A 14,347-nucleotide genomic window follows, 5' to 3' on the forward strand; every position below is an offset into this window, starting at 1 on the left:
TAGCAAAATATTCTAACAGAAGAGAAATATATGAAAATAGCCACATTGGAAATATGATCAAATCCAGAATTAGCTGATGCCAGCCACATTAAACTCTAGATTTAAACCAAATGGCTGTAAAGATTTCAATGTGTAAATCCATTTGAGCTCCTTCTTCCTTAATATTGCGTCCTTGTCACCCCCTCTCCGTAACGGACCCACGCTGTCAATGACTCTAAAGCGAAGTTGGTTAACAGAATGCCCCGCCTCCACGAAATGTTTCGCAACGGGCTTATCCATGTTCATCTTGCGTATGGTACTCTTATGTTTGTTAATACGTTCTCTAACTTCCATGGTGGTCTCTCCCACATAAATAAGGCTGCAAGGGCATTGGATGGCATAAATCACATCCCGTGACCTGCAGGTGTAATAGCCATTGATTTTATATTTTTTCCCGCTGTAAGGGTGGGAGAAATGATCACCTTTGAGAACGTTACCACAATTACAACAAGATAAACACGGATAAGTCCTGTTTTTGCGCGGTGCAAGTAGTTTTTGTGTCAATGACTGGCCGCCTATATCGGATTTGACCAGTCTATCACGGAGGCTAGGGTTCCGCCTGTACGCCATCATCGGTGGGGACTTGAAATCTTCTATTTCTGGCAAACCCCTTTGGAGTATATGCCATTCCTTTCTAAGGATATGGGCGATGTCGCCACTATCCCGACCGAAGATGGACACGAACGGAACCCTAGCCTCAGAGCTCGCTTTTGTTGATTTCCGTAGTGCAGTGCATCTGTCAACCAATCTCACCCTCTGTTTAGTTCTAACAAGTAGGGGTTTTGGGTAACCTCGTTCCAAGAATCGTGTGCACATAGTGTCAATCCTCTGTGCACATATTTCTTCGTCGGAAACTATTCTCTTTACCCTTAAGAGCTGACTCCATGGAAGGGAGTCAAGCATTCTATGTGGGTGATAGCTCTCATGCATTAGTAAAGTATTGCGGTCAGTGGGCTTCCGATAGAGGTCCGTAGCCAAAAGACCCTCCATCACGTAGACACGCACGTCAAGGAACTGCAATTCACTGGATGAAACAGTGACAGTGAACTGCAGGCCCGGGACATCCGCATTCAAATGCAAATGAAACGCTTCGAGTTCATCCATGGTGCCTGTCCAGATCATAAAGATGTCGTCGATGTAGCGCCACCAACATAGGACTCTCCCAGAAAAAGGGGAGTGGTACACAAGTTTGTCCTCCACCTCAGCCATAAAGATGTTAGCGTAGGTGGGGGCCATGTTGGACCCCATGGCCACACCCCGCTGCTGCTGATAGAAAGTGTCCCCGAAGAGGAAGTAACTCCTCTTCAGGACTACCTCCAAGAGGCGGAGGACAAACTGGCACACCCCCGGGGAGAGCCCCATGTCGGCCAGGGCCACATCGACGACACCCAGCCCATATGTATGGTCAATCGATGTGTATAGAGATACTACATCGAAACTGACCAGCAGAAAATGGGCGGGCAATTGCAAATCCTGTAATTTAGATAGGAAATGCCCAGTGTCCTTGATATAGGATGGGGCGGAGGTCGCCCGGACCTGCAATAACCTGTCCAGAAAGACAGACAATGGATTGAAGACCGAGCCCCTACCAGAAACAATCGGTCGACCTGGTGGATCAATCAATCTCTTGTGGATCTTGGGGAGTATGTATAGCATCGGGGTGATAGGGTGGGGCACCATGAGGTATTGATACAAACCATCATCAATAATTGAACTTTGTAATGCCTCCTCCAATATCACCCCGATGTCACGCATAATATCCCATTTGGGATCCCCGGGTAGTTGTTTGTATACCTCAAGATCACGCAATTGTCTGTCTATCTCGCCAACATACATCACAGTGTCCATAACGACCACCGCCCCACCCTTATCAGCAGGCTTGATGGTAATGCGGGTATCACGTTCCAATGCCATGATAGCCTGTCGTTCCGACATCGAGAGGTTATTCCTACCACCGCTAGTGGGATTCAAGGATTCGATCTGCTTGTGCACTATGTGAATATAGGATTCAACCACATAGTTGGTATGAGGTGGTGAAAAGACACTCGGTTTCTTGAGTTGTAATTCTTTACATGTAAGTGACGCAGTATTATTTTTGCTAATCACAGGTATTTTATTACCATCAACATTCTTAGATGCAAAGAAACACTTTAAACGTAAATTTCTAAAGAAACGTTGTAAATCCAACTCTAAAGAAAACCAGTCTCTATCAACAGTAGGAGAGAAACTTAATCCACGACTCAATACCTGTGTCTGTACAGGGGTGAGCGTAACTGAAGAGATATTTATGACCAGTTGTGTTATCTCCGTGGATTGCGTCTGGTTGATCTCGCAGACATCACTTGATTCGGAGGTGGTTTCCCTTTTACGTGAACGATGGTGTTTTCTTCCACCCCGGCGACATCCCCGTCGCCTAGTTGAGCTAAAAAAGGGGCTGACGTGGAGGGTTCATCCGTGGAGTCCTCTATTGAGTCCTCATGCATTTGTCAGCCTGGAACGCCAGGTGGGAGTGGCCTAGTGACGTTTGTCGGCCGCCCCCTGATGACGCAAGTAGACCGGCGCAGACGATGTATCAGGATTCATTCGGGCACGTCATGCGAATGTCGCCTTGTGGTGACGTATGCGGACATGCGCATTGCCGATTATGAGACGCTGGATTGACGGAGGAGGTCTGTGCATGGTGGCCCCACACAGGTATGATTGCTATTTGTTGCAGCTGGCTGATATGTCTTATTATGTCAGTACTCATGGGTCGATTATACAGGTGTGTTACACACATACTAATCTCGATTGGTTGCTTAGCGGTGTGGGCGGTCTTATTTTTTGTGATTTATAGGCTGTGATTTTAATTACAAACATGCTTGACAAAGGCTATTCCTAGCCGAAACGTTGCAGCAAAGATTTTTTATGCCTTGTTGTGAGGTGCTCTAAATAAAGAAGAATATTGGTGAGACGCTGCCGTGGCCTTCCATTTTTTCTACATGCCCTTGGACCGCGTTGGATCTGTGATCCCCCGCCCAGCTGTTGCGTGTTCACCATTCTGGCTCTTTACAAGCCGTCTGTGCTGCTGCTCCTGAATAAATCTACCCTCTTCCTATCCTGAGAGTATGTCATCAATAACCCCAAAGCTATATTATGGCATCAATCAGCACAATTGTGTAGCCCTGAAGGTGGGTGAGCAAATTTTTTTTTTATTAATCATTATTTCCCAAAAAATTATAGAAACAAACACATACATAAATATTTTATTCTTATATCGCAACCAACTTCCTTAAACCCACCCCACCCCCCGGAGAGCAAGAAGGAGAAGAGAGAAAAATAAAAGAAGTACTTTCATGGTATTCAATCCACAACCACATACGTCGATATCACTTTAGCAGATTTATCTATAAAAAGCTCCCATTTTTTCCATAACCTATTATAGATATGCACTTTCTTTTCTGTAACCTGCTTTCTCGGTAGATCTATTCATCCACTCCTTCACCGTGGGCTCCTCAGTTCCCATCCACCTTCTGGCAACTAATAATCGAGCCAAGAAAAAGGATTTGTACACCATAAACCCGTTATCTTTTGACAAGTTATAAAGGATTTCGCCTAGAACACAAATAAAAATCGACAAAACTAAAGATATCTCCAATCATTTCAATAAGGCCCTGGCAGAATGGTTGTCTCTTAGGACAGCGCCAACACACATGAATAATACCCGCTTGACGGTTTTCACATCTTGGGTATACATTTGGAGTACTGGTTGAAAATTTCTGAAGCTAATTTGGAGTCACGTACAACCGATGTAAAATCATGAATTGAGTGACTCTGTGAGAAGGGTTTCCCAGATAATTACTCGCTTGCCAAAACCTCACCCATTGTTCCTCACCCTTTTCCCATGCAGTCTTACTATTGCACTTCACCTCTTTATTCATTATTTCCCTTAATTTCTTATATAGAGTTAAAAACCAACCGATAATTACCTCTCCACCCTAAAATAATATTTCATTATCAATGCAATATTGGCCGCCAAATAATAAAGCTTGGTGTCTGGTACTTCCAGACCGCCTTGGCCAGAAACCCGTAGTTTTCTCCTAACTCTCTCAGCCGCCCACAGAACTTCATTAAAAAAATTCTCCATTTCATTAAAAACAAACTTCCCTAAATAAATAGGGGAATACCTAATAATGTGTAATAATTGAGGAAGCAGAACCATTTTTATCAGACCTATCCTCTCTGCCTTATTTATGGGGAGCTTATTCCATATTCACCCCTTAGTGACCAGCCTGTTTTGGGCCTTACTGACCAAGCGTTTTTCTTCCTTTTTTCATCGTTGCGTTCCAAGAGCTGTAACTTTTTTATTTTTATAAAAAATACCGTCTATATAGCTTTATGAGGGCTTGTTTTTTGCGGGACAAGTTGTAGTGTTTTAATGGCGCCATTTTAGGGGAAAACATAACTTTCTAAATAACTTTTATTAACTCTTTCTGGGAGGCAGATGGGAAAAACAGCAATACTGCCACTGCGTTTTTACGTTATAAATTTTACAGCGTTCATTTTTCGGTATAAAAAAAAAATCTTTATTCTCTGGGTCAGTACGATTACAGTGATACCAAATACATGTATTTTTTTTTTTATGTTTTACTGCTTTTTTGCAATAAAACCCCCTTTTTTTTAGACAAAAATGTTTTTGCATTGTCGCTTCCCAAGACCCATAACTTTTTTATTTTTATTTCTATGGAGTTGTGTGAGGGCTTGATTTTTGCGGGACTACTTGCATTTTTCATTGGTATCATTTTGGAGTAAATAGCGCTTTTTGATCGCTTGTTATTCCGTTTTTTTTTAGGTAGAAACTAAGAATAAATTAGCAATTCATTTTTTTCTTTTTTGTTACGGTGTTCACCATAGGGGATAATTTATGTGATATTTATGTAGTCTGGGTCGTTATACCAAACATATGGGTAAGATTTTTATTTTTGCAATATTTTTCATTGAAAAGCGTATTTTTTATTTAATAAATGTGTTTTTTTTTCTTTCTTTTTTTACCACTTAATAGTTCCACAAAGGGGCTATAACAGACAGTATTTTTATTGCTTTTAAAATGCAATGCATTATCCCTATAGTGCATTGCATTTTAATGGCAAAGCTATTCTTACATTGACCAGCAGGCTGCGCCACAGAGGCGCAGCCTGCTGGAAATTACTGAAGGCTGGTCTGGGGCCTGCATCAGACCCCTGCCAGCCTTCACACCTATCGGCACCGTACAATCGCATTTGCGGGGTACCGATGGGAGACAGAGGGAGTCCGCTCCCTCTATCAGCACTTTACATGTGGCGGGCATATTTTGTCCTCCCTCCCCCGCACTCCAAACCTCTCAAAACAGGACTCCTGTCTGATCTTAATAGCTAATGGTTCAACAACAAAACGCGCGGGAGAGAAAGGACATCCCTGCCTCATACTCCTTTCAATACTAAAGCTCTCAGACAGCAGTCCATTAACAGATACCCTTGCTCTCGGGTCACTATAAATGACCCTCAACCATTCCAGGCCTGTACCAAATCGAACCAAAATCTCCCACAAGAAATGTCCCACATTCCACAATGTCAAAGGCTTTTGACGCATCCAATGACAGAATGGAGCTTGCTCCAAAATCATTCCTGGCCCATTCATTATTTATTAGCGATATTGGGCGATATGAACCCGGATCTAAGCTCTCCTTACCTTCCCTAGGGATTAAAGTGATCGTTGCTTCCCCCATCGAAATAGGTAAGCGGCCCACTTGTTTCGAATGTAAAGAGACCTCCATTAGTCTATTCGCCCAAAACTTTGTATCACTTTCATATAATTCTGCGGGCCAATCCATCTGGGGTGAGCGCATTTTAAGTATTATTAATAGCTGTAAATATTTTTTTCTTCTTTTTCTTTATTGTTCCTTTTGCACAAATTACAACTTTCTAAAGCCAAAAAAGCAAAAAAAAAAACATGCAAAAAAATTGTCGTTTCCTATTTATGGCCCTAATGCAACATTCTATAATGTGTAATCCCTGGCAGTTTAAACTTCATAGTATGTTGAGAGTTGTAGTCTCACACCACCAGTTGCGGACCACTTCCATACCGACCCATAACCAGGGGATAATATTCCTTTATACTGGCGTTTCTTCTCTTTATTACCTCACCAGGGAACTTTTTATATTTCTTCATGATATTTTTTTTTTCTTTACAGAATCTCAATGAATAGGAAAACAAAATCCACCAAATGAACAAAATTCCAGCAAGACGATGAGATTGGCTCTGAAACAGCCGGCTCCGTGTCCCTGCCTCCACTTAAAGAAGAATTAGGTTCTTTGACACAAACAGTTAGATTAGGATTTGTTGCCATGGTAGAGGTGAAAGGTCTTGTGTTTCTGCAGAAAATTTTGAAAAATTAAATTTATAAATTAGGATTAGATTTCTTTTTTTTTGGCAGCGATGCTGGTTTTCACCACTGGTCAGAGATGGTTTAATGTGTGTGGAACATCTCCACCATCTCTGGAATGTGCATGCTGCCGCTGTACCTAGGAGATCAGTGACTCCTCTTTTATTATTTCTAGCCCTAAAAAAAAGGGGACAATGTCTCTAGTGTGTGAATCGATTCATCACAGTCAAAATTCTACCCACATTTTTGAAAAAATTCTGAAACAGATTCATTTTGGTAACAGTTTTTTAGAGAGAGAAGAACCAAATCAAAGTTCTTGGATGAATCCAAATTTTAGGAAATTCGCTCATCTCTCGAATTAGATTGTGAGCTCCAAGGGACAGAGACTGACGTGAGGGCTGTCAGTGTGATATAGGAAATTGCATTAGATATTTTTGACAAATTCTGTATTCAGATGTAAAAAATATTTTTGTAATATTTACACATAGCATTGTAAATATTTACACATTTGCCAATAATAAAAGTAACATTGTTTCATTTTTGTGTGTATATGCGTCATCTGTACCCGATCTCCTACTATCCTTGCGCTTTTTACTACTGGTTTCCTCAAATAGGGCAGAGAAAGCTTTTGGGCCCTTCAGGGTCCAGGGCCCAGGTTGAACCTCAACCTTAGGACCCTCTTTAGCTCTGTCCCTGTCCTTTAAGTACAATATGAACAAACCTCTGTAGACAACTTCATATATATTTTAATTGACAAGAATTACAATTCTGTCTAAGTTTCCCCCATGACAACACTTCCCTGCAATCACTGAGGGCGGTGGGGCCACGTAGATACGAGTGGAGCCCTGGCCTCAAATCCTTACAGTTTTTATTTGCTGATTGATGGTTCTGCTCCTGTTACAAACGGCTAATGCACAGGCGAGTGAGTGCTGTCATAGGGAGCGGTTTACATTTTCTGAAATCTCTCTTTTTTTAAATCCTGATTGTATAAAGTTCTTTAAAACCACATTATTTGGCACTTACAGTCTTCGCTCCTGCAGAGAGATCATTATTATTATAGCGTGGGGTAATATAATATATAACGTGATGCCGGCGCCTCCCTTGGGGGGGCTGTAAACCTGGCAGCTGTGTCTGTCAATTGCATTTGTTGGCATTGAGTTTGTGGATCAGATGAAGCTGCAGAATAATATTAACCCTGCTGATGCCAGGCTGCACCCGCGGGATTGATACGCTACAACGTGCTGCAGTCACGCTCTCATCCACACCATGTAAAAGCTTCTGGGCTGAATAGCTGGGAACTGGGTAACAGGGGCGTAGCGATAATGGGTGCAGAGGTAGGACCCAAAGGCTCTTCAGTCACATAGGAAGACACCAGTATTATAAATGGCACCTGGAACTGTAGATGAGGGCCCTGGTACTGAGTTTGCATTAAGGGCCCCAGAGCCCTTTGTGTCCCCTGTCCCGTCCGGGAGAAGTAGAACAGTGATATAGTCCAGACTTTTTGATTAATATGCACATGGCCATATTACACATCCAAGTCGTACAGCCCATAGCTTGTTCTATCATGGCGGTAATGCATCTTTCAGACCCGTAACTTGAGGCTGTTGCCCGTTTGCAAATTCTATAACTGAGCCGTCACCTACCATGTGTCATTAAATAATGGGGTTCTGTACAGAGCCCATCAGGCGCCACCTCCTGAGTGCAGCTGCCAACTTCGCACCCCCTGTAGCTGAGCACTTGGCTTCTAGAAGAGGATACGATGCTCAGAGGAGCACCATACACTGGCACTGGTTTCCTAGAATGGAGCTGCAAACACATACTAACTGAAATTCACTAAGTAGATGTTCAGTGCTTTATGTCATTGAAAAATAGCAGCTATTATATCATTTTCCCCTAGTGCGTTTACTCAAAAGTTTTCAACCAGAGTGTTAATACCAGACACCACCACTAGATGTCAGTCTAACACCAGTTATCCTTTTTCCTTAGCCATGAATGGTAGGCTGTCATACAGTAGTTGTCCTCTAGATGTCAGTAGAGTGTGAATGTCATACATGAAATATTCCAAATAGAAAATAGGAAATGATTTCCACGTGATAGATTATATATATTTTTTAAAGGGGTTGTGCAAGAATGAGGGAAGGAGAGGGGGGGGGGGTGGCATTCTAGCAAAACCCCTTTAAAGGGAAGCTGCAGTATATGCATATGTCCACTCTTTGGATAGGACATTAGGGAGATTCCACAGAAGAGAAGAAACAATGATGAAGAGTTTTTCTTCTATATGCCTCGCTCATTTATTTAGGATTTGCTAATGTATGTATCAGATGGTATATACCGTACAAAGCTCACCTCAAAATGAATAGAGACCACACAGCTAATCCCCGAAGGGGCTAGCCCTTCATACAGACCCTAGCCCCTCTGATTTACAGACCCCCATGTCAAACTCGACACTACCTCTTTACAGACCTCAGACCAGACCCCTTAGTTTTGAGAAAGTTCAGGGAATCACCCTTTTGTCAGGAGTGTAGAGAAGTATAAGGCGCAGTGAGACCTGGATCTAGTAATAAAATAAACCAATTGCCAAGCCAGGTTAAATCGTGGAAGACTTGGACAGGAAGACTTGGACAATCGTAAGGACATGCTGAGAGTAGTTGTCTTTGCATGCTATGTGCCAGACATTATAGCACTACAGACCGTAAAACATTTATATCCAGTAACTAAACTTCTCTGCTTGAAGTAATTCTCCTCCCTTTTCTTCTCCATCTGGACCAGATCACCATGATGACCTCTTCCAGCCATGATGCTTTGGTCACTTACTTTTGCAGCAAATTCTGACTCTCTTTGTGGTCTCTGAATGCTGCCACACACTGTCCCCCTAATAACTCTGCTACAGACTGTGACCCTGATTATAATACTGCCACACACTTTACCCCTGATAACTCTGCTACAGACTGTGACCCTGATTATAATACTGCCACAAACTGTACCCCTGATAACTCTGCTACAGACTGTGACCCTGATTATAATACTGCCACACACTGTACCCATGATAACTCTGCTACAGACTGTGACCCTGATTATAATACTGCCACACACTTTACCCCTGATAACTCTGCTACAGACTGTGACCCTGATTATAATACTGCCACACACTTTACCCCTGATAACTCTGCTACAGACTGTGACCCTGATTATAATACTACCACAAACTGTACCCCTGATAGCTCTGCTACAGACTTTGACCTGATTATAATACTGCCACACACTGTACCCCTGATAACTCTGCTACAGACTGTGACTCTAATTATAATACTGCCACACACTTTACCCCTGATAACTCTGCTACAGACTGTGACCCTGATTATAATAGTGCCACAAACTGTACCCCTGATAACTCTGCTACAGACTTTGACCTGATTATAATACTGCCACACTGTACCCCTGATAACTCTGCTACAGACTGTGACTCTGATTATAATACTGCCACACACTGTACCCCTGATAACTCTGCTACAGACTGTGACCCTGATTATAATAGTGCCACAAACTGTACCCCTGATAACTCTGCTACAGACTTTGACCTGATTATAATACTGCCACACACTGTACCCCTGATAACTCTGCTACAGACTGTGACTCTGATTATAATACTGCCACACACTGTACCCCTGATAACTCTGCTACAGACTGTGACCCTGATTATAATAGTGCCACAAACTGTACCCCTGATAACTCTGCTACAGACTTTGACCTGATTATAATACTGCCACACACTGTACCCCTGATAACTCTGCTACAGACTGTGACTCTGATTATAATACTGCCACACACTTTACCCCTGATAACTCTGCTACAGACTGTGACCCTGATTATAATAGTGCCACAAACTGTACCCCTGATAACTCTGCTACAGACTTTGACCTGATTATAATACTGCCACACACTGTACCCCTGATAACTCTGCTACAGACTGTGACTCTGATTATAATACTGCCACAAACTGTACCCCTGATAACTCTGCTACAGACTGTGACCCTAATTATAATACTGTCACACACTTTACCCCTGACAGCTGTGTCTGTCTCTGCTACAGACTCTGACCCTGATTATAATACTGAAACAAACTGTACCCCTGATAACTCTGCTACAGACTGTGACCTGATTATAATACTGCCACACACTTTACCCCTGATAGCTCTGCTACAGACTGTGACCCTGATTATAATACTGCCACACACTGTACCCCTGATAACTCTGCTACAGACTGTGACCCTGATTATAATACTACCACACACTTTACCCCTGATAACTCTGCTACAGACTGTGACCCTGATTATAATACTGCCACACACTGTACCCCTGATAACTCTGCTACAGACTGTGACCCTGATTATAATACTACCACACACTTTACCCCTGATAACTCTGCTACAGACTGTGACCCTAATTATAATACTGTCACACACTTTACCCCTGACAGCTGTGTCTGTCTCTGCAACAGACTGTGACCCTGATTATAATACTACCACACACTGTACCCCTGATAACTCTGCTACAGACTGTGACCCCGATTATAATACTGCCACACACTTTACCCCTGATAACTCTGCTACAGACTGTGACCATGATTATCATACTGCCACACACTGTACCCCTGATAACTCTGCTACAGACTGTGACTCTGATTATAATACTGCCACACACTGTACCCCTGATAACTCTGCTACAGACTGTGACCCTGATTATAATAGTGCCACAAACTGTACCCCTGATAACTCTGCTACAGACTTTGACCTGATTATAATACTGCCACACACTGTACCCCTGATAACTCTGCTACAGACTGTGACTCTGATTATAATACTGCCACACACTGTACCCCTGATAACTCTGCTACAGACTGTGACCCTGATTATAATAGTGCCACAAACTGTACCCCTGATAACTCTGCTACAGACTTTGACCTGATTATAATACTGCCACACACTGTACCCTGGATAACTCTGCTACAGACTGTGACCCTGATGATAATACTACCACACACTTTACCCCTGATAACTCTGCTACAGACTGTGACCCTAATTATAATACTGTCACACACTTTACCCCTGACAGCTGTGTCTGTCTCTGCTACAGACTGTGACCCTGATTATAATACTACCACACACTGTACCCCTGATAACTCTGCTACAGACTGTGACCCCGATTATAATACTGCCACACACTTTACCCCTGATAACTCTGCTACAGACTGTGACCATGATTATAATACTGCCACACACTTTACCCCTGATAACTCTGCTACAGACTGTGACTATGATTATAATACTGCCACACACTGTACCCCTGATATCTCTGCTACAGACTGTGACCCTGATTATCATACTTCCACACACTGTACCCCTGATTATAATGTTGATGCGCTAGAGGTATTAAAAGTGGTGTAAAATCAAGTGATAAAGGAGGGAACATAGTGGTCCAAAATAGGATGGAGGAGCGACTGTTAATGGATGATAAAACCGATGAAAGTTTATCAGGGAATCCAACTAAAAAAGCACCTCATGGAGCTACATGGTATTTTGAAAAAAGCAAAGGATTAGTGTTTAATATCCAAGGAAGAATTAGATTTTTTACTCAATAAGAATCCAACAATTGCAACCTTTTACGCACTTCCAAAAGTGCATAAGAACAAGGTGCCCATACCGGGACGACCAATAGTCTCGGGTAATGAGTGTCTGAACCAACCGGCAAGTGACTGTGGTAGCCATGCTGGTTCAGTATGCCTTCAATTTTGAATAAATCCCCAACAGTGTCACCAGCAAAGCACCCCCACACCATCACACCTCCTTCTCCATGCTTCACGGTGAGAACCAGGCATGTAGAGTCCATCCGTTCACCTTTTCTGCGTCGCACAAAGACACGGTGGTTGGAACCAAAGATCTCAAATTTGGACTCATCAGACCAAAGCACAGATTTCCACTGGTCTAATGTCCATTCCTTGTGTTCTTTAGCCCAAACAAGTCTCTTCTGCTTGTTGCCTGTCCTTAGCAGTGGTTTCCTAGCAGATATTCTACCATGAAGGCCTGATTCACACAGTCTCCTCTTAACAGTTGTTCTAGAGATGTGTCTGCTGCTAGAACTCTGTGTGGCATTGACCTGGTCTCTAATCTGAGCTGCTGTTAACCTGCGATTTCTGAGGCTGGTGACTCGGATGAACTTATCCTCCGCAGCAGAGGTGACTCTTGGTCTTCCTTTCCTGGGGCGGTCCGCATGTGAACCAGTTTCTTTGTAGCGCGTGATGGTTTTTGTGACTGCACTTGGGGACACTTTCAAAGTTTTCCCAATTTTTCTGACTGACTGACCTTCATTTCTTAAAGTAATGATGGCCACTCGTTTTTCTTTACTTAGCTGCTTTTTTCTTGCCATAATACAAATTTTAACAGTCTATTCAGTAGGACTATCAGCTGTGTATCCACCTGACTTCTCCACAACGCAACTGATGGTCCCAACCCCATTTATAAGGCAAGAAATCCCACTTATTAAACCTGACAGGGTACACCTGTGAAGTGAAAACCATTTCAGGTGACTACCTCTTGAAGCTCATCAAGAGAATGCCAAGAGTGTGCAAAGCAGTAATCAAAGCAAAAGGTGGCTACTTTGAAGAACCTAGAATATGACATATTTTCAGTTGTTTCACACTTTTTTGTTATGTATATAATTCCACATGTGTTAATTCCTAGTTTTGATGCCTTCAGTGTGAATTTACAATTTTCATAGTCATGAAAATAAAGAAAACTCTTTGAATGAGAAGGTGTGTCCAAACTTTTGGTCTGTACTGTACCTCTTACATCCAGGGACATCTCCTGTCATGTAGACCTTCTCTTGGCAATGAGAGTCAATAAATGAAAAGTTGTGGAAATAAATAAAAACATCACAAAATTCACTTATTTTTTTAAAATAAGCATTTAATAATAGCACAGTGCCGAGATACAAAATACTGACCAAAGTATTGCCGCTACTAGTGAAATCAACAACTGCCCCCCATTTCACCCTGACAGTTTTTAAATTTACACGTGTGATTCATTTGAGGTTTTGTAGTTTTTAATAAATAAGAATAAAGTATGTAGTTTTATTGCACACAAGTTGGGACTCCTAAAGGGATTATTTTGATTATAATACTACCACACACTGTCCCCCTGATAACTCTGCTACAGACTGTGACCCTGATTATAATACTACCACACAATGTACCCCTGATAACTCTGCTACAGACTGTGACCATGATTATAATACTGCCACACACTTTACCCCTGATAGCTCTGCTACAGACTGTGACCCTGATTATAATACTGACACACACTGTACCCCTGATAACTCTGCTACAGACTGTGACCCTGAATATAATACTGACACACACTGTACCCCTGATAACTCTGCTACAGACTGTGACCCAGAATATAATACTGCCACACATTTCGCCCATGATGACTCTGCTACAGACTGTGACCCTGATTATAATACTACCACACACTGTACCCCTGATAACTCTGCTACAGACTGTGACCCTGATTATAATACTACCACACACTGTACCCCTGATAACTCTGCTACAGACTGTGACCCTGATTATAATACTGCCACACATTTCGCCCATGATGACTCTGCTACAGACTGTGACCCTGATTATAATACTGCCATACACTGTACCCCTGATAACTCTGCTACAGACTGTGACCCTGATTATAATATTGCCACACACTGTACCCCTGATAACTCTGCTACAGACTGTGACCCTGATAATAATACTACTACTCACTGTACCCCTGATAACTCTGCTACAGACTGTGACCCTGATAATAATACTACCACACACTTTACCCCTGATAAATCTGCTACAGACTGTGACCCTGA

General features: G+C 42.4%; 1 protein-coding gene across 5 annotated transcripts in view; it reads left to right on the forward strand.

Annotated features, from left to right (window-relative positions):
• LOC122923373 (sialic acid-binding Ig-like lectin 8) overlaps positions 1-6,963 on the forward strand; it is a 68,157-nt gene extending 61,194 nt beyond the window's left edge. For all 5 annotated transcript variants that reach the window (XM_044274165.1, XM_044274164.1, XM_044274166.1 and 2 more), the window contains one exon: positions 6,248-6,963. In XM_044274165.1, the coding sequence (XP_044130100.1) occupies positions 6,248-6,262 (15 nt within the window). In that variant the 3' untranslated portion in view covers positions 6,263-6,963. The remainder of the gene's footprint in view (positions 1-6,247) is intronic.
• The last annotated feature ends 7,384 nt before the right edge of the window (positions 6,964-14,347 follow it).

This window comes from Bufo gargarizans, unplaced genomic scaffold, assembly GCF_014858855.1.
Source record: "Bufo gargarizans isolate SCDJY-AF-19 unplaced genomic scaffold, ASM1485885v1 original_scaffold_1526_pilon, whole genome shotgun sequence".
Classification (NCBI taxonomy): domain Eukaryota; kingdom Metazoa; phylum Chordata; class Amphibia; order Anura; family Bufonidae; genus Bufo; species Bufo gargarizans.